At 37.4% G+C, this 27,395-nt stretch overlaps 1 protein-coding gene across 1 annotated transcript in view; it reads right to left on the bottom strand.

Annotated features, from left to right (window-relative positions):
- The window catches only part of gbe1b (glucan (1,4-alpha-), branching enzyme 1b), a 203,341-nt gene that overhangs the window by 69,524 nt on the left and 106,422 nt on the right, over positions 1–27,395 (bottom strand). Inside the window, exons 11-12 of the mRNA XM_079823996.1 lie at positions 13,063–13,173; positions 10,766–10,937 (exon numbers count right to left, since the gene is read on the bottom strand). Coding sequence (XP_079680122.1) covers positions 10,766–10,937; positions 13,063–13,173 — 283 coding nt within the window. The remainder of the gene's footprint in view (positions 1–10,765; positions 10,938–13,062; positions 13,174–27,395) is intronic.

The following is a 27,395-nucleotide window of genomic DNA, read 5'->3' as shown; positions in this document are numbered from 1 at the left end:
CACAAAATCTGTCAAGAACATGTCCATATCATATTTCAACGACCATTCAAAATAATTCCTCATTTTAAGTGCCAATAATGTTGTCACATGTGAAAATTAAGCACAATTAAACCCCTTTGCCCAACTCTCAGTAGCCTGCTATAATGCCAAACAACATTCCTGTAATAAAATAAAATAACACAAATATCATATTTTTAAAATGTAAGATTCAAACATCATATACACTCACCTAAAGGATTATTAGGAACACCATACTAATACTGTGTTTGACCCCCTTTCGCCTTCAGAACTGCCTTAATTCTACGTGGCATTGATTCAACAAGGTGCTGAAAACATTCTTTAGAAATGTTGGCCCATATTGATAGGATAGCATCTTGCAGTTGATGGAGATTTGTGGGATGCACATTCAGGGCACGAAGCTCCCGTTCCACCACATCCCAAAGATGCTCTATTGGGTTGAGATCTGGTGACTGTGGGGGCCATTTTAGTACAGTGAACTCATTGTCATGTTCAAGAAACCAATTTGAAATGATTCGAGCTTTGTGACATGGTGCATTATCCTGCTGGAAGTAGCCATCAGAGGATGGGTACATGGCGGTCATTAAGGGATGGACATGGTGAGAAACAATGCTCAGGTAGGCCGTGGCATTTAAACAATGCCCAATTGGCACTAAGGGGCCTAAAGTGTGCCAAGAAAACATCCCCCACACCATTACACCACCCCCACCAGCCTGAACAGTGGTAACAAGGCATGATGGATCCATGTTCTCATTCTGTTTACGCCAAATTCTGCCTCTACCATCTGAATGTCTCAACAGAAATCGAGACTCATCAGACCAGGCAACATTTTTCCAGTCTTCAACTGTCCAATTTTGGTGAGCTCGTGCAAATTGTAGCCTCTTTTTCCTATTTGTAGTGGAGATGAGTGGTACCCGGTGGGGTCTTCTGCTGTTGTAGCCCATCCGCCTCAAGGTTGTGCGAGTTGTGGCTTCACAAATGCTTTGCTGCATACCTCGGTTGTAACGAGTGGTTATTTCAGTCAAAGTTGCTCTTCTATCAGCTTGAATCAGTCGGCCCATTCTCCTCAGACCTCTAGCATCAACAAGGCATTTTCACCCACAGGACTGCCGCATACTGGATGTTTTTCCCTTTTCACACCATTCTTTGTAAACCCTAGAAATGGTTGTGCGTGAAAATCCCAGTAACTGAGCAGATTGTGAAATACTCAGACCGGCCCGTCTGGGACCAACAACCATGCCACGCTCAAAATTGCTTAAATCACCTTTCGTTCCCATTCTGACATTCAGTTTGGAGTTCAGGAGATTGTCTTGACCAGGACCACACCCCTAAATGCATTGAAGCAACTGCCATGTGATTGGTTGATTATATAATTTCATTAATGAGAAATTGAATAGGTGTTCCTAATAATCCTTTAGGTGAGTGTATATACAGTATATATATATTGAAAAATGTTTAAGAGTGTACAGCATGATTTTGTTTACTGAATTGCATTAATAACAAAATTATTTTTTGCATTACAATAATGGGAATTTTGGGGTCAAATGGGCTCAAATGTCATTAAAATAATAATCGCTAATAACATTTTCATTGCCGAACAAAATGTTTTTTTTTGTTGTTGATTAAATTGTGGTTATTTCTTGTAATTGTGGCTCACAATGTCACTTGTTATTTCTCACAATTTCAACTTTATATCTTGTAATTGCGACAATATTTTAGCATGTACCATACAATTGAGTTGAAAAACAGGCTTCTCTAGAAATATGACTTGGGCATTTCTTTATAAGATTAATGCAGTTATCACTCATCCAAGACTCATGACTTGCACATTTTCTTTTAGCTACCTGGTTCAGACTTTCCGGAGATAAAACATGCTTGACAAAAAGTATTTAGCAGATTTGCAGTGAGAAAAACAAATCTTGAGCCATAGACACGACGGTGGAATTTGAAACCGACATTAGCTCATTTAAAGGTGGTCAGACGTGAATAGCGGCCCTTCAAAGCGCCTGATACCTTGAAGTCGCAAACCCGACAGAGCCGGAGTGCTGTATTGTGGCTCAGGCCTCATGCTGGCAGCTGAGATTCCCAATTGACACACACAGAGAAATTCAATGCCAGGAAAAATAGTGTGTAATACTGTTAGAAATGAAGCAGGAGGTGTAGTCAAAGCTTAGTGTTTGTTTCGTCATGGTGAAGTGCTTCAAAGTCAGTGTTTGATTAAAAGTTGGATATAAAGCTGGGGGGAAAAAAACACCCCATGGTCAAAGTTATACAGATGCTCAATTCAGAGCTGATTTTAATAGAAACAGACGATCAATTGTGCTTACATAACTATACTTACATAACTATACTAAAACTATATAGCCTCACGAGTTCAAATCCAGCTTGCAACATTTCCTAGTCCTAATTAATCTATACTATAATGTACTATACACCATATTAACCCTTTCAAACGTAAATTTAAAATATTCTGGCTGAGTGTGAGTGTGAGTTTTTCAAGGTGACCGTTTCCATGGTGACGCATCATTGCTTGTCACATGACACACCACAGTCACAATAGTGCTGTGCGACTGATGATCTGCTTTTATAAAATGTTTCCTTTTTTATTAAAAATAGCTTCTTTTTTTTTTACTATAGCATGAAATATATGATATTCCGATTGTCAAAAATGGGCAAGTGGATGTGTTTTGTTGTTTAAACACATTTATAACGATCACATTAGTCAAGTTATATACGCAGTGGGCGCCACCATTTTAGTTTGTGCCGCAGGTCAGAGAATCGGATCTATGGGATTTACAACACGTGAATTCATCCATCCATATAAATACATGAAGGTAAGTGGTAACTGGGAGAAGAATAGAGTAAACTTTAAAGTTTCTTACACAACATGTATCAGATATGAACAAAACTAGTTCTAGAACTCTATAAACTAGCTCTATAGAGCTCCGGAGGTTGACATCACGCAGCCTAAACTCCGCCATTTTGGCAGGCAACCAGGGGGGGCGCTAGAGCGGCTTTTGCATTGCTATCTATACAATAATTTAAAACCGGACAGTTTAAACCTTACTATTTCAACATGATGGACAGTTGATGTGCGCCAGGATGCCAGAACAGGCGGGGGAAAGCAAATGGGAAATCATTGTATCACAGTAAGTTGTTGAAATGCCATGAATTTCAGTTTATTTTTCATTCTTAACTACTTTTGCCTCACATACCTTATGATAAAAATAAGTTCACATTAAATATGATACTTAATTGTGAATAACAGAAGTGCTTTTATATATAAATAACATCAAGAAAGGCTATTTGAAACTAAATTAAGGATCAATAAATAAATAAATACTGAAACAAAAATAAGAAAATTACATTTATTGATTATGACAATAACGGACATGCACAACACGGAACAGATGCACCCAGCGGCGCGCTGTTTTGGACGGGTTCGTGTACATATAACGTTAATCCATTCACATGTTTTCTCTCTTAAAATGTAAGTGCATGTAGGCCTGTATGTCAGCATTATCATATAGCCTCCGTGTAAAGAATTGACGGGTGCGTCTCAATCAGTTGCCTGGTTCGGTAGTAAGTCAGGGCACTGATCAGGACATAAGTCAATGGGCTGACTCCCTGATCAGTGCCCTGACTACTGATCTAGGGAGCTGATTAAGACGCACCCGAAGTCTGTAATGTAAAACAAGAGCTTATTGATGCAGTTCAGTCTGCCTGCTATTCTATCAGTTAATGTTACTCCTGATCGGAGGCTTCCGTAAATATTTAGTTTATACGTAGATTTAGGCTTCAACTAAGTTTAATGGTGCAACGCAAAAATATTTAGGAGTGCACAAGTTGTAACTTAGTGCCCGTTTACGTCAAAACATGGCTAGTTGCTGGTGCAACAGGAGTCCTTACAGTAAAGCTATCCGTTCCTTTATCGACACACGTGAAAAGCACCCCGGGGACATAATAGGGATCTGTTATGTTTAATCTATTAAGTTTTGTTATGTAAAAGTCTATGTCTTTTGAATTAAAGTGAGCAGTGAACTCCGTTGCCTTGAAACTCATGCTGGCGCCAGCTGTTCTGGCCTGCCAAAAAACAGAATGGGTCACGTGACCTCCGGAGCTCTATAAAACTAGTCTAATTATAATGAAAGGTATTATTATTGCCTCTTCCATAGACATCAGTGTGTATTTTACAAACTCTAAATGCATTGTTTTGCTGGTAATTATGTGTATTTAAATGTCTGAAACCTAAAATAAACATTGTGCGGTTGAAAACACTGAATAGTTGTTGTATATGGCAAGCGCTGTTGCGTCCGACTGTGGCTCAGCGCCACATTTTAATTTAGCAGTTGTTCACGTGATACACTGACCATTCTAATCACACTGGTGTGATTGTACACTCCAGGGACCAGACAGAACTGATCACACTGGTGTGATTTTACGTGCGAAAGGGTTAAACTATACAAAGATCTTCATATTCAAGTTTAGTTGTGGTAGGATTTTAACAAAAAAAGTTAGTGACGCAGCAACATTTTTTGTTTGTTTGTTTGTTTAGTTTTTTGCCAAAACACAGAAACCAAAATCATAGTTTTCTTTTAGCCAAAAAAAACGTAACAACAATGTTTTTGTAGTAATCAATTAATTAATCAAATGTTTGTACTAAGCAACATTTAAATTTGTATGCAAACATTTAAATTGCACATAAGGCAGTTTTATAAACAACTTTTAATGATATCATTCTGTAACAAAAGTTTTGTAATTAATACATTAAAGCTACTAGAGGTCGCCTGTTCAAAACAAAGGCGTAGTTTGATGACGCCACGTTTGAGCGCAGAAGGGACTCGGGCAGGACTCGGGCAGAAATCATGTTCATGGATGCGATTATTAACATTACTGTAGTCTGAAGCAGAGCAGGACCGAGTGTTGTGGAGCTGAGCAAGGCCGCAGGAGCGATTGAAGAGCGGGACTGTTATTATGGCATAGTCGCCGGCGGGACTTTTATTATGACACGGTTGCCGGCGCCACTTCCTCTTTTCCAGTCATGAGTATGATGTAACGCAGCTCTGTTTATCGTATTAGATATATCTGAGTGTGTTGAAAAGGAAGTTATGACGTTCGCTCTGCGGCTGCTATGACACTTGTTCACACTGCAGTGAGAGTAAAGTGTTTCACTGAATAAAACCGGAAAACTGAGGGGAACGCAGATATGACGCAATCGACAGGCGACTCCCTCACACGCATAGCTCACACGTCCCGGTTCCTTGGTTAAAATAGCAATTTCTCACGATTTACAAATAGTTGGAAACATTTGGGATATTCTAAGTACTCAACTGAACAAAATATATAACACTGGCCTAGTGGTTTCTGGATATTTTACTGCAAAAATCCTACATAGTTCACCTTTAATTAATGAAGACAAGTTAGGCCAAATAGAATAAATATGTAATATAGTGCTTATATTTATCAAAATGTTCCAATCTAGAGTTAAATTTTCTAGCTAACTATTGAGTTTATGGTCATTGAATGGCTTTCCTGAGGTAAATATAACATTACAGGACATTGTTTACTAGATTAATTACTGATGTCTTTTCCGGTTGAAACACGGATTGACCGATTACATGGGACATGACACATTTCAGTAAGTTGTACTGTTTCTTTCAGAATACCTTCTGATATTCATTCATGTTTATTTCATGCTATAACTAGTAGTAAAGAGGAAGAGATTGAAGAAGAGGCCACTTGAATTGAGGTGCCAAAGCGATCTGTCACGACACATTAAAGAACGCCCAGACCACATTTATTGTTTGAATTTTGTGATAAACTCTGAAAGACTTTGATTAATATCAGAAGTAACAAGCAGAAAGCTTATTGTGATTTGTTGAATAGTAGATGCACTTCAAATAATGTGTAGTTAAACAGCATAGACTAAAACATTGTGGTACATCAAAATAAAGATTTCTTAAAATAGAGAAATCAATATCGTAAACCCTCGCATTCACACAGCTGACGTTTACCTGGTGTAGCTTATCCACTTTTAGTGCATAAAATAGACATAAGCTATGTATATTTTTATGTGAATTTTGGGATAATCACATTAAAAAAACATTGGATGGAAACACCAACAAGCAAATATACTCTAAGAATTCAAAACATATGCACTCAATTCACCCTTCACCAGGAGTTTTGATTGACAAGTGATTGGATCCATAATAACGCAGAATTTTCCCAACAAACAAACCAGACAGGAGAGTTAGTAGATTAACGGGATTGAATTTAAAACATTGTGTCTTGATGTGGTAGAAACAACATACCTTCTGGTGTTCATTCATGTTTATTTTGTGCTATAACTAGTATGAACAGATGATCAGTTGGATATTTTTTTACAAAAACTCTCACTTTAGAAAGCCTGGAGCCGTATGAATTACTTTTATAATGGATAGATGCAGTTATTTGTGCTTCAAAATCTAGGGCACCATTCACTCCCATTATAAAGCTGGGAAAAGCCAGGATATTTTTTAATATAACTCCGATTGTGTTTGGCTGAAAGAAGAAACTCCTATACAAATTGGATGGCAATGATTTTGGGCCCTCTGAAAATGAAAATGCATTTTCTGACAAAAACTTCCATGTTCGGTGCATGACTAATTACTGAGGATTTTATATTCAGGTTTAGTTGAGGTGAGATTTAAGTACAAAAAACTATTTTGGTGAACCTGACAACTTATTGAGAAAAGGAGACAAATTCCTTTCAAATTCAAAACAGACGACAGTCCTTCAGGCCTGCTGGTCTTTCAATTTAAAGCACTATTCGAGAGCTGCCCTTGAAACAAGGTTGTCTGGAAAACCACGCAGCCATTAGCATACGCAAACACTGAGCTAGATGAGATGATCCTTTTAAAATGTGATTCAGGATTAATCCTGATGACCTATAGCTGAATCACATATAACCCCGCTTTCAGAGACCAATTAGTTTAGTATTTTATCCTCCCCTTCCATCTTACACAAACACAACACACATTTAGAGCCAAAAGCAAGTCTCCTCTTAACGTTAAATAAATCTATAATGGAAATACAGTTACTGGGGCCTTTATCATGACAAATATCAAAACAGGCCATCAGTCATTTGTTTAGGAAATGACTTTGGACTTCATGACCACCGTAAGCTCCCAGCCAATTACGCTCATTCCCCTATCTCTCTCTCTCAGCACTCCAGGTTTGAACACTCTTTGTCTGTCTCTTTTATGTATTATCCTCTGTTCCAGGTCTGTCTTGGAGAAACAGGGGAGATGTATTCATTATCTGACAAAAACTTAGATCTATATATTACCATTTTACTGGGTTACACAAATTGGAGAACTTTTATTGATATTTTGCATGAATTGTCTATTTTCAATAGTGCAGTGATGTACAAAGCCCAGCTCTCACAGAAGCCGTGTTCAAAACAAGCAGCTTTCTGTTGGTCAACGCAATGAATACGCAAGACCAAATTGAATTGAACATGTTGCAGAATCTTCAGAGGAAAATCTCACACAAATTTCCAGATCTTGTGGATTTCTATTGAAATGACTGGATTTAGTCCATCAAAATTAGCAAAACGTGACCAATTTACCCTTATTACGATTCAGCGGTTTGAATCGCCAAAGTCACGTGATTTCAGTAGTTTGGCGGTTTGACACGTGATCCGAATCATGATTCGACTCGCTGATTCATAACGCTTCGAAGCTTCATGATGCATTTTTTTTAAATCGGTCATCACTATATAAGTCGTTATTTCGTTTTTTTTAATGCACCCTGCCACAAAGCCAAAATGGTTTGAGGAGCACAACGAGTTTGAGGTGTCGACTTGGCCTCCAAATTCCCCAGATCTTAATCCAATCGAGCATCTGTGGGACGTGCTGAACAAACAAGTCCGATTCATGGAGGCCCCACCTCGCAACTTACAGGACTTAAAGGATCTGCTGCTAACATCTTGGTGCCAGATACCACAGCACACCTTCAGGGGTCTAGTGGAGTCCATGCCTCAACGGGTCAGGGGTGTTTTGCCAGCAAAAGGGGGACCAACACAATATAAGGTTTTGCCTGATCGGTGGATGTATTATAATCATAATTGCAAATAATTAAAACTGCATTATAGTTTAAAGGGTTAATTCCCCCAAAAAAGAAAATTCTGTCATGAAATTATTGTCATTCAGTCATCAAATGAAAGTTCTGTGATTACCCGCGCAAATGCGTTGGAGATTAATAATGTGTAAATAAAGTAGTAAATTACTTTTTGCGCAAACAAAGCACCCGCGTCACTTTATAAAACTGAGGTTAAACCACTGGAGTCACATAGATTCATTTTGTGATGCATTTACTACCTTTTTGGGGCTTGAAAGTGGTAGTTGCGTAGCTGTCAATGGAGGGACAGAAAGCTCTCAGATTTCATTAAAAAGATCTTCATTTGTTTTTTTTTGGATGAACTAACCCTTTAAATGTATATGAGTTTTTGTCTTTTCACTCAAGGTGTTTATAGTCAATTTTAGCATGCCGTTTTATCTCAATGTTAATTTCACTAATTTCTTCAGCAGTTTTGACTAATCAAAAGCACAATTTGCCTACAGTCAGATACCGCTCTGGGCTTCTGAAGGTGATCCAGAAGTTATTCTCCATCTCTGAAAGTCAAGCGTACAATCATCTCACTCTCCACCTGCTGATTTAATGATGAAACCACTGAGCCGCTTCATTGCCGCCTCGCGAGTGTGTTATAATGTCTAGTCTCTGCCTCACAGCACTCATCTTCTTTCTGCATCGCAAACATGGGCGTCATCTCTTTGTGGTCTTTTACTTTGCAAGCATCTTCTGCCACTAGATAGTAAATAGATGGGCTTCGCAGAGTTGAGGGTAGCTCAAATTGATTTACTTGCTCAAACAATTTGTTCTTGCTTTGCACTGGCTAAATGACTTCACAGCCATTGATCCATTGACATGACACACCATCCTGTATTTACCATTTATTGTCTTCTCGCTTTGGCTTATTGGTTACCATGAAAAGTTAACTTTAAAGGATTTATTTATTTATTATTTACAGTTTTATTAAATAAGCAATAAATGCGGAAAAAAAACTAAAATTCCCACTTGATTAATTTGAAGCTTTTAATTTTTTGGTGGGACATTTTTATGTAATTTATTTCAGGTCTAAACTTGGATAATGCATAGTACTTAATTCCAGCTGTACTTAAAGTTTAATTGGGAGGAATAATTCAAGTCTAGATACATTTTAATGATCCTGAGAGCCAGCAAATTTTGTCTGTAGAGGGCATTGACTATAACATTTCCCGGTTTCACATCATAGACTTTAAAACATTTTTTTTTTAAATAAATAAATAATACATTCAGAAATTAAATTAAATATATAATATATTTTAGTTTTTGAAATAAAAGAGAAAAAGCTCTCAGTATGATGTCTGCACTTCACAATCCCTTCGAGCTCAACCAAGTATGTTTTCTTGCAAGCAAACATACCTGATGTCTCTTTACATTTCACGTTCTTCGAGCCCTTTGGCTGTTAGAGGCTTAACCGACTGAAAAATATATATATATATATATATATACAGCTGGGGCACAACACCATTAGGCGAGTATTTCCACTCAGTAGACAAAAGCTTTTTACAGATATACTACAAGTGGAGAGAAAGTGTCTGCATCAGGCAGTTCACATCTGTAGCTGTCATTACTCTTAGTGGTATTGGCAGAACAAGAACAGCAGTAAACAATAACAGACCTCCAGTGTGTATCATGGACGAATCTGCCCATATGCTCACAAACACAAGGTAATCTGTGGGGTTTGGGTTGTGTGTGTGTGATATGAATATAGCCTTGGCTGGGGAAAAAGTCTGTCTCTTTTAAACTGAACCGGTTCATTGGAGATTCATACATGTAATATGGGTAGTACATCGCCAGCACCTGGTCAGCAGGTGGGGCTAGTACACTGTTTGGGCTGACTATTGACCAACCACTTCCAGCAATAATTAACTACTTCAAAAACATTACAAACAACTGATGATGCGTCAAGCCAAAACAGAGCTATTAAATGGATGACGATGTTGATTGGAGTGGAATTAAAAGTTGGAATTAAACACGGAAACGGAGCCAGATCTGAATGTGAGCTTGCTAAAACAATGCCTAGAAAAGCTATTCTGCTAATGGTTGACATCACTGAAAACACATACAAATGTACTATGTAAACAGAATGGAAGGCATCTGTGAAAAAATAGAACAAAATTAAACCAACAAACAAAAGCAACAACAAAAAAGCTGCAAAAATGGCATTAACAGGTTTGCATATTTTGCCAAAATTAGGGACTAGCAAGGTTTGCGACCAAATAATAGTTTGTAGTTATTGATAAACGTATATTATTATAGATTATGTGAAATAATGCTATATTATTTTAATTGTTGTATACAATCTCGGAGGTGGGACAGGCCAAAATAACCAAAATCATACGAGGGATATTTGTTGTTTTCAAAAACAGCTATATTTCATGAGTTAGCTTTATGTTAGACAATAGTTTATTAAACATATCTAATTGTATTGGGGGGGGGGGTTATTATATGATATTATATGATAGACTAATATCATCAAAGGACATTTTTGGTAGTTTTCTTAAAAAAAAATTTGTTACATTATTGCAAAGATAATGCACCAACATCTTGCAGATGAAAAATAAATGTGGACTGGTTTTTCAAACATTCTGCGAGGACTCACCAATGAAGTTCAGGTAGCCCTCCCCTCCCAGGCTGTGGGTAAGCAGTCGGATCATCTTGTGGAGCTGGATCCCCCGATCAATAACGGAGTTCATTGGAATCAAAGCACTCATGTTGGTGTACATATCCTTGTCCATCAGCCAGAAGGCCAGCGTTTTGTCTCCCACCAGGGCCTGACAGGCAGATCAACAATATGAGCACGAACGGCACATTAGTGAATTGTTTGCAGATTGATGAATAGCTTTTGATTGGTTGCTCTTGTTGTTTTTGGGGGGAGGCAACAACAACCATTTGTTTTGTACTAAAAAAAACAGCAAATGGGACCATTAAAAACAAAACTGAATACTGGTCTGATTGTAATGATTCAAAACAGCATGTTAGCATCGACTATATAACTGCACAATAGCTTAAATAGTTCACCCAATATGAACATTCTGTCAATAATTACTCACCCTCGTGTCGTTTCAAACCCCTTAAGACTTTCATTCATCTTCGGAAAACAAAATTAAGATATGTTTGATGAAACGATCGCTTTATATGATGAACAGATTGAGTTTAGGCTTTTATTGACATGTAAACATTCATCAACTCACACATCAGTTATGATAATCAGCAGCTCAAGCATGTTCGAAACAATGAGGCTCATTCTCGTGTTATGCAGCACGTTTGAGCTTCTGCAAGAACCAATGAGGTTCATTCTCATGTTACGCATCACGTTTGAGCTTCAGCAAGAACCAATGAGGTTCCTTCTCGTGTTATGCAGCACGTTTGAGCTTCAGCAAGAACCAATGAGGTTCATTCTCGTATTACGCAGCACGTTTGAGCTTTAGAAAGAACCAATGAGGTTCATTCTCGTGTTACGCAGCACGTTTGAGCTTCAGCAAGAACCAATGAGGTTCATTCTCGTGTTACGCAGCACGTTTGAGCTTCAGCAAGAACCAATGAGGTTCATTCTCGTGTTACGCAGCAAGTTAGAGCTTCAGAAAGAACCAATGAGGTTCATTCTCGTGTTACACAGCACGTTTGAGCTTCAGCAAGAACCAATGAGGTTCATTCTCGTGTTACGCCGCACGTTTTTTGAGCTTCTGCAAGAACCAATGCGGTTCATTCTCGTGTTACGCAGCAAGTTTGAGCTTCAGAAAGAACCAATGAGGTTCATTCTCGTGTTACGCAGCACGTTTGAGCTTCAGCAAGAACCAATGAGGTTCATTCTCCTGTTACGAAGCACGTTTGAGCTTCAGCAAGAACCAATGAGGTTCATTCTCATGTTACACAGCATGTTTGAGCTTCAGCAAGAGGTTTGTTCTCGCGCATCAAGCAGGTTCAGTTGAGCTTCTGTTTATGGTCACTGATCAATGTTAATTTGTGAATAAAAGACTAAAATAAATCTGTCCATCATATAAAGCGATCAAGTCTCTTCAGAAAACGTGGACTAAACCGCTCGATTCATATGGATTCGTTTTAAGATCTCTTTATGAACTTTTTGAAGCGTCAAAGTGGTAGTTGCGTGCACAACTGAGGAACAGAAATCTCTCAGATTTCATCAAAAAGATCTTCATTTGTGTTCCAGAGATGAACGAAAGTCTTACGGGTTTGAAACGACATGAGGGTGAGTAATTAACGGCAGAATTTTCATTTTTGGGTGAACTCTTTAATTCACTTAAAAGATCCATAAACCAAAGTATGAGCAATAGCATTAATGATGTTTGCCTTAAACACCACTAAGCTTGTCATGCTAAAAACCATTCCATTCAAAATTTGGCTTTTTGTAATTTTTTCTGTATTGGACTGAGAAACAGGATGAAATGAATCAGATGAGAGGGACAAGAGGGACATAAGCACCACAGCTCAATAAGTTAAGCACTGAGCCAAGGTCCCAAAATCTGTTAATATTTTAAGACACATCTGCCCATTCAATGGAAACTTTATTGCAATGCTAAACAGTCGGCCTATTGATGAAGTGTCAAAGTAAAGTTTTACTAGTTTTAGCACGTTTCAACTCAGACTCAGTCAAGTGTCTCATATTGAGTAGCACAAATCGTTATTCCCAGACCTTGGAAGCAGAACACAGAGGGAAAAACAAAGAGAACAAAGGAAGACAGGAGAAAAACAACAACAATCGCTTCTAGTCGTGGCGTTAGAATGTGTACAAAAAGGATGGATGTGCTAATTTCTCATTTCACCCTCGTCCCTAGAGGACTACAACCTGTTTTGACATCAATTTCCATTCCCAATGACACATTGATTACATTTCCTTTAGTCCATGCTGGAGAAATTAAGGTATCCTGGTGGCAGTACCTGGTCATGGCTCTCGGCGTAAGCAATGCATTTCTCGCCGTATCGTCTGTTGGTCATCGTGAACGCAAGGTTTCCCATGTTCCAATCTTCATCCTTGAATTCCTTAAGGATCTGAGAATGGAAGAGAACGAATAAATACATGGAAAACAAGTGAACGGAGAGGAGAAGAAACAATCATCTCACAGTACACAGGGCTTCCATCTTTTCTTGTTCTCTAGTCAATTGTTCAGTACTTTGACCTATCCATGTCCATTGCTAGTCTAGCAGAAAGCCGGATTTCATTTTCATCTGGCAGCCTGGGCGCCATTTCTAAAGTATATGAATCCATCATACCGCAGTAATGCACTCTACAGTGAGATTATGAAAGAGATTAGGACGCTAATGTTGTTGTTTATTTTATTTGAGTAATATTGATTTTTTTTCTTCTCATCTCAATTTTCTGAGGATTGCCATTTCAGAGAAAATACTCCCTAACTAACTAAAAGTAGCAGCGCTTCTGATTTAACTTTGCTTTTCAGTTGTCAGACAGCGGCTCAGTTGTTTTCAAAGCACAGTTGCTTTTTCAGTAACTACTTTTTCCAAAGCGTAGCTGTGTAGAATGAACAAAACAATGCTAGGACAAAAGGCTAGACCTGAAATTGAGGTCACTTAAAATCTTTCCCTCAGCCATAGCACTCATATGTACAATTTCAATATGCGCATATTCAATTTACATCCTACATTATGTGAGTAAGAGGGTTGGTAGTGGCTCTTCAGAACAAACTTGATCTAAACAGTGCACCGTAATTTAAATATTGTTCCTGAATATTTTTTGCATATTTTCTGGCTTAATAAATTATTGAATAATTCAAATAATACAAGTAATAAAGAAACGTACAATGTTAATATAAAAAAATATTGAAATATTCCAAAATACTATTTTAAAAAAAGCATTAAATACATTTAAATAAATGATATGAATGATAAAAGTAATAAATAAATGTACAAAAAAAAGGATATTATACATTTTCTTAAATTTATTCCATGAATATTATTTACATATTTCAATATACTAATTCTTAATAAATTCTTAAATATTTTTTGCAAATGTGTTCATCCTTTTTATTCATTTTAAATATCGATAATATAAATATTCCTAAATGTATCCCCTGTATATTATTTACATCCTAAATATGCACGTTTAATACATTATTATATAATTGAAATACTTAGTAAAAATAAATTTGCATACATATTATATATTTCCCTAAATGCATTTCCTGAATATTATTTACATATTCCAATATGCTATTTTAATAAAGCATTACATTTAAATAAATGATTCAAATGATAAAAGTAATAAAGAAATGTTAAAAAAACATTTTAATATTATAATCTTTCCTTTTATCATTTGTACTCATTTTAAATATCAATAATACATACTTTCCTAAATACATCCCCTGAATATTATTTAGATACTAAATAATCTCAATAAATAACATAATTGAAATATTTAATAAATTATAAATTTGCATATAACATAAATATTATACATTTTCCCAAATGCATTTCCTGAATATTATTTACATATCTCAATATACTATTTTTAATACAGCATTAAATAAATGTAAGTCAAGTCAACCTTATTTATATAGTGCTTTTAACAATGCAGATTGTTTCAAAGCAGCTTTACAGTGTTAAACAGGAAAATAATGCAACATAATTTTATTCAGCCGTATGTAAATAATTTATACAAATGATAATATAAAATGCCCTAAACTCAGTAATTCTACTATTAAAATAATAAATAATAAAATTATAAATAAATTTGTGAAAATGTAAATGTGTAAATAATTTATAAGTATTAATAATACACATTGAATTAGCATAATTGTTTTTCATTGATGTACCATATTTGAATGAAAATTTAATTTTTTGATTTCCATAACTGGAAAAAAACGTTTAACCATAACAGGATAAACTGAAACGGTTAACTTGTTAGTGAGGATGTATCAAATACTACTTCTGTATATAAATGTGAAGGCTGCTTTCTGAAGGCCGCATGTAAATGTCATATTTTATGAATTTCTTCACAGAAAGCTTACAACCAGCTAGTTAAGTTTTGCTTTAATAACAAATGGTACATCGAAATTAAGTATATTTCGTTACAAAACTGACTATAACTTAAGTATGCAATGGGACTTTAAAAACTGCTGGTGCAACTCTACCCACAGTTCAACATGAGTAAATGAAAGATTGATATGATCTTAATTTTGATATAATTAAGGTCCATCCCAAAAAAAAGTCATCCGTGTGATGATAACACTCAATTCTGCACAAACCACATCTATGGCGTATGCCATCAGATGGTGAGATAACAGGAAAGCTGTATGCTAATGAAAAGAAATGCTGTGAGGAAGTCATTATAGTGGCATCTGTCACCCATCACATCTCTGCCACCCTATGAATGGAAAGAGTCAACATCCTCTGATCCTAAAGCTGAGACTTTTCTCACCACAATTCATCATCCAACTCTAACTCAAATGTCTTCCAACTCTACTATTCACCCTTAGCCCTGTGACAGTCAGCACATCTCATCCTCTTACAGTGAGAATATATCACTGGAACAGAACAGAGATGTTCAGCTTGTGGGAAGACAAAACTCAAAGACAGTGTGTCCAACACGAATTTGAAAACCTGTCATGAATGCAACTTTATTTAGCAAAAAAGGGATGTGATTCAAACGCCCACCTTTTAGAGTGCAACAACAAATGTCTACCCTTGTAAAAAAAGAAGAAAAAAAAGTGTGCTTAATTGTACTGAATGTGCACTTGTAGTGTACTTCAAACCTTAAAAGTATATCTTGCAGATAAAATAATATTACTGAAATAAAAGGCCACTTAAAGAGGCACTGTTTAAAACCTGTATGAGTTTCTTTGTTCTGCTGAACACAAAAGAAGATATTTTGAAGAATGTTTGTAACAAAGCAGATAGAGCAACCATTGACCACCATAGTATTTTTTCCCTACTATGGTAGTCAATGGTTGCTTTGTTACAAACATTCTTCAAAATATCTTCTTTTGTGTTCAGCAGAACAAAGAAACAGGTTTGGAACAACTTGAGGGTGAGTAAATGATGACAGAATTTTCATTTTTGGGTGAACTATCCCTTTAAGTACAGTGTTATACAATGCACTTTTAAATAATGCCAAATTAAACGTTCAATCTCCACAGTGCACGAACTAAGGTTAACAAATACAACTATTTATTTTATTAATGTATTAGTAAATGTTGAAATTAACCAATAAATAACTTTGGAAAACCACTAGCCACAGTGGCTGGTGGGCAAAAAAGTTAATGTCAAGCCCTGGGTGGGATAACTAGGATCATATGTTTTCAGTGCTAGCAGGCTAAAATTAGCATTTCCCAGATCACCTATTGCACCTTTAAGTTCAGCTTGTATCCATTTAAACTATAATACATTTTCATTTAATTGCAAATAGCGTGCAATTACAGTATGCTATATTGACAAAAGAGCTGGCTTGCAGTCTCCGCTCTTATTCATCCCAAAGGTGTTCTATCGGGTTGAGGTCAGGACTCTGTGCATGCCAGTCAAGTTCCTCCACACCAAAACTCGCTCATCCATGTCTTTAGGGAACTTTTTTTTTTTTTACCTTGCTTTGTGCACTGGTGCGCAGTCATGCTGGAACAGGAAGGGGCCATCCGCAAACTGTTCCCACAAAGTTGGGAGCATGAAATTGTCCAAAATGTCTTGGTATGCTGAAGCATTAAGAGTGGCACAATGCAGTCAGACAAGTACCGTTCTCTTGGCAACTGCCAAACCCCGGCTCGTCCATCGAATTACCAGAATTACGATAATTTGCAGTGCACTTGGTGATGTAAGGCTTGGATGCTCGGCCATTAGAACCCATTCCATGAAGCTCTCTACGCACTGTTCTTAGCTAATCTGAAGGCCACACAAAGTTTGGAGGTCTGTAGCTTTTGACTCTGCAGAAAGTTGGCGACTTTTGCGCACTGTGTGCCTTAGCATGTGCTGACCCCGCTCTGTGATTTTACATGGCCTACCACTTCATGGCTGAGTTGCTGTTGTTCCCAATTGCTTCCACTTTGTTATAATACCACTAACAGTTGACCATGGAATATTTAGTAGTGAGGAAATTTCACAAAAGGACTTATTGCACAGGTGGCAACCTATCACAGTACCACACTTGAATTCACTGAGCTCCTGAGAGCGACCCATTCTTTCACAAATGTTTGTAGAAGCGTCTGCATGCCTAGGTGCTTGATTTTATACACCAGTGGCCATGGAAGGGATTGGAACACCTGAATTCAATGATTTGGAGGGGTGTCCCAGTACTTTTGGCAATATAGTATATGTGTATGACAACATTATATTAAGTTCAAAAGTCTATTCTTTTAATATATATTATTTCTGTAATAAGTACTATTTTTACAAATATATTTTTCATAGGGGTAATAATGGAAAACAATACAAGCACCATCTGACAGAGAAACATCCTTTACAGTAAAAACACAGAGTTGTCTGTAGTTTTACTGACAACAACATCTCAAGTTCTACACATCAGCAACTTTCCAACGGCAAACAAGGGAGAAGGAAAGACTTTTTTGTATTCCTCACATCACTCATGGCAATCTGTTCATGTTGTGTGTCTTTGCCTCACACACATACACACACCCACCCACCCCACAGGCCCCTATGCAGTCCACGGAGCACTGTCTGACTGACAGCAGTGAGGGAAGCCCATGAGAGTGACAGGCAGCCATGTGCTGGGTGAGATTGGGCCTGACAGCTGACTGACACGCAGGAAAACCTTTATATTAGCCCACAGCCAAACAATCAATGGAGAGACAAAAAAGCCAGGTGTGTTGTAACTGTCACTACCACTGCAATGAAGAGTCTGCTGAAACGAGAACTGAAAGCCATCGCTCTTCATCTTCAGCCATCTCTTTGTTTATCGCTCAGGGTGTGTTTTGTTCGGGAAACCTCTGAATCACACCATGTGACACCTTCAAAACATCTTATATTTAAACATGGCAATAGCAGGTTGTTGTATAACAGTGTTTATGTCGATTGCAGGTTACTGGAAAAGAATGGACAATGGCCAGACAGAAGCACACAATTGAATAAATAATGTATATGCCAAACAATAAGATTTCTTTGATGTATAATGAGTCAAAAATAGAAATTACGATAAATATATTGTTTATACTTAACTTAATAACAATAATAAGAATAATAATGATAATTTTATTCTTATTCTTAATAATAATAATGTTCTTTCCCATTCAGCCAATATCAAAGGCCAGAAAGAAATCCGAACTAAATTGTGAAAAAAAAGATGTTTAGAACATATAACAACAACAATAATAATGATTTTTATTCTTATTAATACAAATACTAATAAAATATTCTTGTTGAAGTGAAAACAACAACAAGAACAATAATAACATAAAAATAACATCACAACATTTATTTCCATAAAGAGGTGCATCTACTTTTGGTCAAGATCTTGTATTGACAATGCAAGAGTCCAGCACTCTGTAAAGTCTCCTCCAGCACATTCCAAAGACTTTCAATGAATTTAAGGTCTGGATATGCCAATTCATGTTTGAAAATGATTCTTCAAGCTCCCTCCCAACCATTCTTTCACAGTTTGAGCGTGAAGCATCTTGACATTGTTATGCTGGAATATGGCCATGATGTGTCTTCCTACATTGTTGTTTAAGAAATGAAAAGCTACACACTCCATCAATTAGGGTTAAAAGAACGGTTGCCAAACATATGCTAGAAACATAATAATCACTGCAATAATGATCCAATCACAGACTCTTAAGCATTTGCCTATTTAAAACCAAACAGCAATTGCAGGTTAACGAACATTCTAAGGTGTGTAATTATTTTCAGGGAAACACACGGCTAAAGTAGTTCCAGGTAGTTCTTGACCGCATTACAGTTCCATATCACCAAATCACCAAATGATTTCAGTTATTTCAAATGTCTTTACAGCCTACAACAGCAAAAGAACCAAAACCCACAACGACACTGACCAAGCAAATAAATATATTCAACAATAGGATGAAAAACAACAATTATTTCCATGTTTTTTGGCCACATAATTACGTTTTATTATGTATGGAAAGCACATACTCTCTTTCTCCTGCTCTCTCTCCCACTCAAACGCACACACATACAGTACAGACACACATTCACAGAGAAACATTGTCAGCGGTGCTCTGATGATTTTATCAGTAAAATAGTTCAGCAACTTTTAAAACAATGACATTTCTCACTGCCATAACAGTCTTGTTTTAAGCATTGTTTGTTGAAGTGAAGGTCATAACCACCACTGTCATCCCTTCGATGATGAATATACAGTATTACATATGGTATGTAATGTAGAGAGAAAAAAAATACAAAAGTGGTATTGTTTAATGTTTCAGATAGAAGAAAAATACCTTATTGTGAAATTGGGAGCGTTGTTTTTTTAATATACTGTGTATTGAAAGCATTTAATAGTCCAACCTAAAAAAATAGTCAGCTTTGGACGGTTAAGTCAATGGAGTGCCATTAACCTAATGAGAGAGGACGTGTCCCAAAATGGAGCATGCTGAGAAATGCAACCCCTAATGATTGTGAGGTGCAGAGGGCCAAATGTGAAGCGCTTCTTCTCTGTTTATCTCCTGCTATAACATACCACACAGCTTCCCCACAATTATCATCTGACAGTTTAATTTCTGTCTGATTCTAGATTCTATCAGTCTCTCCTTTGAGTGAGAACTCTCTCATGACCCCGTCTTATTGACACTGAGATGAAAAGAAATGATTTGATGTAATGCACAATTGCATAGCAACACAAAAACCCACTCACTAGCGTGAACATATAAGTCACAGCATTGTGAGAGATGCAAATGCAACAGATGGGTAACATCTGCATAAAGGCATCTGAATGACTTCTGTGATGGTTTTTCACAACCACAAAGAATGCTATTAAAGCTAGGTTAGGCAATTTCAGAGAGGCTAGCAATAGCAAGCTAGCTTTGAAAGCATGAGATCCCACCCTCCATTTAGAGCACTCTCCGAAGCCATGCCTTCTCCAAAACACAGCCAGAGCAGATTCTACAAAGTGACACGAGATACGGCGTTAAATTGCGAATTTAAAAATTGAATATTCTTTTAATTAATATTCAAATGTAATATTCGATTTTTAAGTGCGTCAGTCTGTGGCGCATGAGATGCGATGATGTCGTTGTTGTGCTTTTTGTTATGTTTTTGTCAGCCTATCCAGTTGAACCCGCTAGATGCAAAACATAGAAATAGAGAAGCTCAATGCAGAGAATATCTTCGTTACATCAAAACCATAACCAAACTGTTCACACAACGCATTTTCTGCCCTCCTTTTCCATCGTTTTCTATGTAAACGTGCTAGACGGGCATCTCGCACAAGAGAAAGCCATGTAAAGTTAAAAGAAGTCTCAAGACTTTGTGGGGGGTTTATTCATTCCACTGTATGTCATTTTGTCCTCTAACTGTAATTATGGCTTTTAAATTAGAATATAATTTGAATATTAGTAATATTTAAGTATACATTTAAAATTTAGATTTGTTTGCGGCACTCTGTGACTGTCTATCTGTGCACGGAAGTATGCAAATTCATAAGTTTACAGCCAGCTAGGATATCCTATCATTGCATTCGAACTGCATGCAACGATTAGATGAAAATGTTTTGGTCCTGAGACTTCTACAGAAGATATATGTCCATTTTTGTATATTTAAAGCACTTCTATTATTGATTGCTATCAGGATGTGAAGAGAGTTTCAACCAGTATAACAAAAGGGTTCATGAAAAACATTGTCTACCCTAGCTTAAATGGGATATTTCAGCAAAAAAATTTAATTCTATCACCCAAAACAATTATGACTTCTGTGAGAAATTCAGAAGAATGTGCTGGTTGATCTTTTCCATGCTATTACAATGAATGGAGCTCCTGTGTTCTTTTAAAAGCTTGAAAGCTCTAGTCAGACTTAAAGGAATATTCTGGAATCTAAAGGCCATGACACACCAAGTCAACATTCAAGAACTAGCAGACGGTGTCATCGCCTCGTGTCGGCGTCTCGGGCGACAAGCTGCGTATGAACACACCAAAAGGACTACAGGTGACTGTCAACTAGCACATGCGTTCTGTGCCTGCCTGCAAGAAAATATCTGTCTATACCAGCAGGTATCAATAGTCTATATACGTCATTCAAAAAGGGAAATCGAATCTTGGATTGCAGAAACTGGTCTTATTGGTTTATTTAGAGGAAATTCATTATTTAAGGATTAAAAGGGATTTAAAAAATAAATAAGAACAGTAAAAGTTCCAGTTCTATAGTTATGATGTAAACTATTTGCAAATAATATTTGCTTTTAAATATGCACACATTCACTGCCTATTATGTAAAAATGCAAAACGTTCCTTAACGTTATGAATTACATAAATAATGTCATATTTTAAATTCAAAATGGTGAAATTTCATAAAAAAAGTTTGCATCACTTGATATTACTGTTGGTCGCTGAACATTTTTATCATAAAACAGGTCCCAAATATTAAATGTTTAGCTACTTAGATCTTACAACGCACTCTTGCTATAACTAAAGTGTCACGTTGGATTTGATTGGCCATCTCACTCATTCTGCCGCTGAGGCAGACCAACTTAAAAATGTAACATTTTACTTTTGTCATCCTAGCAACAAACAGAGCAGTGTGTAATGGAGTACAGCAGAGCAGCATCAAGAATATCAAATATTGGGGGGAAATTTTGGCCATTTCTAATTTTTCTGTGGGGACTTGTCCCTCTCAATGACAACGCTTACATGGACAGCAGTAATCTAATTAGGGCTATCAAAATGTCTGAAAAGCTAAATTCGAAATTCTTTGATAAATATTAGCAAAATTCGAATTAAATTCGAATTCTAAAGGCAATATTTAAATGTTAGAGGGAAAAAGTACTGTATTGTCTCCTATGGCCACAAGAGGGCGCAATCGAGCGCAACAAGCAAATTTAAACCAAATCAAGCATAGCATTTTTCATTGAAATGAAACGACATTCACTTTTTACAGTGCATTAACTTTTTTTAAACAGTTTTTATTAAATAAAATATAATTTAATTAATGAGCATGTAAGGAAAATTAGGTAACAAAAGTGCATAAAACTGCAAGTGCATCGGTAACCTGAGAAAACACGCTTCAACAGGCAACGTAATGTGGACAAAAAATAGCAAACGGACATTCAGAAGCAATCCATTTCCACTCACTAAACATCTACATATTGTTGGTGAAAAACACCAAACAGTCAACTTGACCTGCAGCGAGTGCTGAGCGTTTTTTTGCTGAGGTATGATCAAGTATGTCTTTGCCAGCTGCGCAATATGTGGATACATATACCGCATTATTTTTGCCACCAACTGAGAGGATTTTCGTCAGCAGGTAGCGCATCTTCTTCATTTATATCCATCTCATGCTCCAAAGCCCTGATTGCCTTCTACTGCACTGCTCTGTGTCTGACTGAATACGCCGTTGAACAGGTTGTCCACTTTTTACGCCTTTTAACAGACGCACCGCGGTGGATAAACAAACCGCGTCAGTTACGTCATCATCATGTATCGCGTGCCTCAACCAAAAAACTTTTGTAAATTCAACGAATATTCGAAATTCGAATTTTTTTTGACAGCCCTAAATCTAATTATTGACTTTATTCTGAATAAGACAATATTCTGATTAAGGTGTTTAAATGAGTTGCTTTTAGAATATTGCGTTCATGTTCCCGTTTTACATGTTGACATCATTACGTCCCCATGCCACGCTACGCTGTCCGACATCCAATCATAGCGCGACTTTAGCAGGGGTGTTAAAATTCAATGGGCTCCGGCAACCCGCTGTAACTTTACCTGTGGGTGTCGCTGTTGGACAGTGTTACTTTACGAAAACGAGTGATTTTTATACTTTTTAATGTAATTTTATATATTTAATATATATATTTAATATATTTATATATATATATATATATATATATATATATATATATATATATATATATATATATATATATATATATATATGGAAAGAGACAATATATATATATATATATAGGTTGTTTTACTTTTGTAATATTATATTGTCTCTTTCAGTTTTTTTCAAGAGACACTGCCCATCTTGCCTCCTCCTTGACAGCTTACATTTCGAATAATAGCTTTGATTAATTATGAAAAATGTTTCAAAATCGTGATTGTTTGGATTGTTTTTTCCTGCCATCGAGCCACAGGCATTCATTGAATGACTCATATGGCTTGTGAGAGAGGTTACCGACTGCTGTTGTAAGCAGACGGTTTAGTCACAATTATGAATATGGGATTACAGATATAAACGTATTGTATTTTACTTTTTATAATTTACAACAAAAAGAAAAATATATAGCTAGAGGAGGCAGTGTCAGAATGAGCTGTCAAGAAAGACACGCACTATAGCAACACGTCATGGCAGCGACATTTCAGACTGACAGATACATAAAAGATAAACAGGAATTTTCAGAAATTTGAGCGCTTTGTTACTGTTTTGTACACATTGTTATATTAATTACAATTCAAATTCGGTTTTATTGGCCATAATATTATTGATGATTGTTGAGAAGGGCACTTTTGATTAATTTGTAAAAAGGGCAGGGGCGCGAGCCCCCAAAGCACTCCCCTCTGCACTTGCCTGATGTGTATGTGTCCAGTCACAAAATGCGGCGAAAACTCCTACACAACGTTAACAGTTAGATTAAGGTGTGTACATGTCTGTAATGCTCTCCGATAATGCGACTAAAATAGGCAAACTCCACATGTCTTAATTCGATTCGCGTTTACTTCGAGTATGACTGGATTCAGGTGATTATAAATCATTGTTTACATGGTAGTTTCGTAATCAGAATATTGTCTTAATCAGGTTAATATCAGCGTATTGTTGTCCATGTAAACGTACAGAATGTCTATAGTGGTTACGGCCCTGAGCCAGACTACAGCCGACGTGTGAAACACACCGCAAAAACTAGCCCGACAGACGCTCACTAATGGCCAGACGTTGGCTTGGTGTGTGAAAAATTATAGGAATTTGGAATGACATTAAGGTGAGTAAATATTGACAAATAATGAAGAATTGCAATTTTGGAGTCAACCATCTCTTTAATGGACTTTTATATCAGACCAAACATCTTAAAATGGAGAGCACCATAGACAGAGGTGACTTTAGACCAATTGTAAGTTAATTAGTATGTTAAGCTGGGAAAGCCGAGCTTCGTTTTCCTGGCTGTTCTCGTCCTTGTGAGACGCCAGCATGCAAGGCATTCTTCACTTGCTCTAATTGTTTCCATTACATTTCAATTTGTTGGACTCGGACAGAAGGGCACTGGCTAAATTATAGGGCTTTTGTCATGCTATCCATTGGAAGCGACAGCGTTTTAGAGTGGTAATCAGATCAAATCAGGCAAACTTGTGCTGCAAGCCTTATCTGCTTCTCTTATTAAGACATCTTAATTTCTCAGAGGCTCTAGGATGTAGTCGGGATGCCATTGTGGGCTCAGAGGTCGGATTAATCAGACAGGTTGGGCGACACTAAAAGCAGGGCTAGAGTGCGTTTATGAGAGTGTTTCTGCAGGCAATGCTGGCCCGGTGGAACACCAAAGTTTACTCTTTTAAGGTGATCTCTAAAAAACCTGTCATAAAGAAGCACAGGTTATATTTCACTCCACACACACACACACACACACACACACACACACACACGAGATAGCATATTATGCTTAAAGAAAAAGAAGAGTATTTCTACAACCATTAAGATTTGCATTGGTACACGCGTGCACCGAACCGAAAGCCCTGTACCGAAACGGTTCAGTACAGGGAAATGTGTACCGTTACACCCCTATTCTAGACAGTGTTAGCAGCTCAGTTGCTTACTCTCATAACACATAGCAACAAAGCTAAAGATCTCCTAATGTGTTTGACTTTTTATTGAAAGTAGACTACATTTACCTGTTGATGCCTTCACAACCACCCGTAGAAGCTGTGTTTGAGTTGAGTCAGGTGAGACGTGCGAAAAGGAAAAAAATATGCTGTATTTTTTGTATTTCCACTAGGTGGCACTGTCGTCACAGAAACGACATACTTCACTTTTAAACGGTATGTTGCATCGGCTGAGGAGAGTCAAATAAGAAACACCATGGCAGGCTTCAATTTAAATGTATGCCAGAAGTGTTTTTTTTATTTTTATTAAAAGTTAAAAATAAGAATAAAATAATCAATATTAGTAGCCTTTTATAAATAAAATATAAGTAAAATATAATTAAAATAAATGCAGTCCAGTTCTGATGCTCGCACTGCAAAAAATGCTTTTCTTACTTAGTATTTTTGTCTTGTTTTCAGTCCAAATATCTAAAAAATCTTACATTAAGAAGCATTTACTAGACAAGCAAATGTTTTTGTCTTATTTTGGGGGAAAATAACTCAAAATTAAGGGAGTTTTTGCTTAAAACAAGCAAAATAATCTGCCAATGGGGCAAGCAAAATAATCTTGTTTACTGTTGAATTAAGATTATTTAGTTTACCCCATAAGGCGAAGCTCTCGATTTACCGGTCAATCTACGTTCCTACTCTCACCTATGGTCATGAGCTTTGGGTCATGACCGAAAGGACAAGATCCCGGATACAGGCGGCCGAAATGAGCTTTCTCCGCAGGGTGGCTGGGCGCTCCCTTAGAGATAGGGTGAGAAGCTCAGTCACTCGGGAGGAACTCGGAGTAGAGCCGCTGCTCCTCCACATCGAGAGGGGACAGCTGAGGTGGCTCGGGCATCTGTTCCGGATGCCTCCTGAACGCCTTCCCGGGAAGGTTTTTCGGGCATGTCCAACCGGGAGGAGGCCCCGGGGAAGACCAAGGACACGCTGGAGGGACTATGTCTCCCGGCTGGCCTTGGAACGCCTCGGTGTCCCCCCGGGAGAGCTAGAGGAAGTGTCTAGGGAGAGGGAAGTCTGGGCATCTCTGCTTAGACTGCTGCCCCCGCGACCCGGCCCCGGATAAGCGGAAGAAGATGGATGGATGGATGGAGTTTACCCCATTGGCAGATTATTTTGCTTATTTTAAGCAAAAACTCCCTTAATTTTGAGTTATTTTCCCCCAAAAGAAGACAAAAACTTTTGCTTGTCTAGTAAAGATTTTTTTGATATTTGGACTGAAAACAAGATCAAAATACTAAGTAAGAAAAGCATTTTTTACAGTGCGCATGCCCACTGTTGGCGCTGTCGGCAGTGGACATGGTGTCAGCATGGGCACCCTGACTGGTCTGTGGCTATGCGGCCTCATACGCAAAACAAACTGTGATGCACTGTGTATTCTGACACCTTTCTATCAGAACCAGCCTTAACTTCTTGAGCAATTTGAGCTACAGTAGCTCGTCTGTTTGAGAGATCGGACCACACGGGCCAGCCTTCGCTCCCCACGTGCATCAGTGAGCCTTGGCCGCCCATGACCCTGTCGCCGGTTCACCACTGTTCCTTCCTGTGGACCACTTTTGATACTGACCACTGCAGACCGGGTACACTTCACAAGAGCTGCAATTTTGGAGATGCTCTTACTCAGTCGTCTAGCCATCACAATTTGGCCCTTGTCAAACTCGCTCTAATCCCTACGCTTGCCCATTTTTCATGCTTCTAACACATCAAATTCGAGGACAAAATGTTCACTTGCTTCTTAATATATCCCACCCACTAACAGGTGCCGTGATGAAGAGATAATCAGTGTTATATTTAATTAATTATAACCGTGTTATAATCAGTGTTATAATGCAAAGTGATGACTTTAACAAACGCATAGACTATCGATTAACAGCCTGGATAGTTACAGTAGGTCTGCTTACAGTAGGTCTGCTTACAGTAGGTCTGTCTTTAAAAGTTTTCGTTAAAAAAAAAAAAAAAATCCTAATGGAGAAAACCAAATACTTTTCAGTTTTGACTTTTTTTTCACTTGATTTAGTCTAGTTAGTTTTGTATTAAATACAATGTGATTTTCGTTGATCAAGATCTGACAGCAACAGCACATTTTTCCTCTTGGGCGAGCAATTCGCGGACAGCTTTCCCTGCGCATGAAATCCCCCATATGCCAGAAAACCAATGAGAAAGCGGGACAACGATGGTGATACATAAAAACAGAGCATAGGCACCAAAGCTGCTGTGGATCCGCTTACCCGAAACCTCCGTAACTGAAAGATTTGAAGAAAATTATCGTTGTTATTATACGTATTACTA

Source organism: Gobio gobio, assembly GCF_949357685.1.
Source record: "Gobio gobio genome assembly, chromosome: 8".
NCBI classification, from domain to species: domain Eukaryota; kingdom Metazoa; phylum Chordata; class Actinopteri; order Cypriniformes; family Gobionidae; genus Gobio; species Gobio gobio.
Note: the sequence above shows the minus strand (reverse complement) of the source record. Positions and strands in the feature narration are given on the sequence as shown.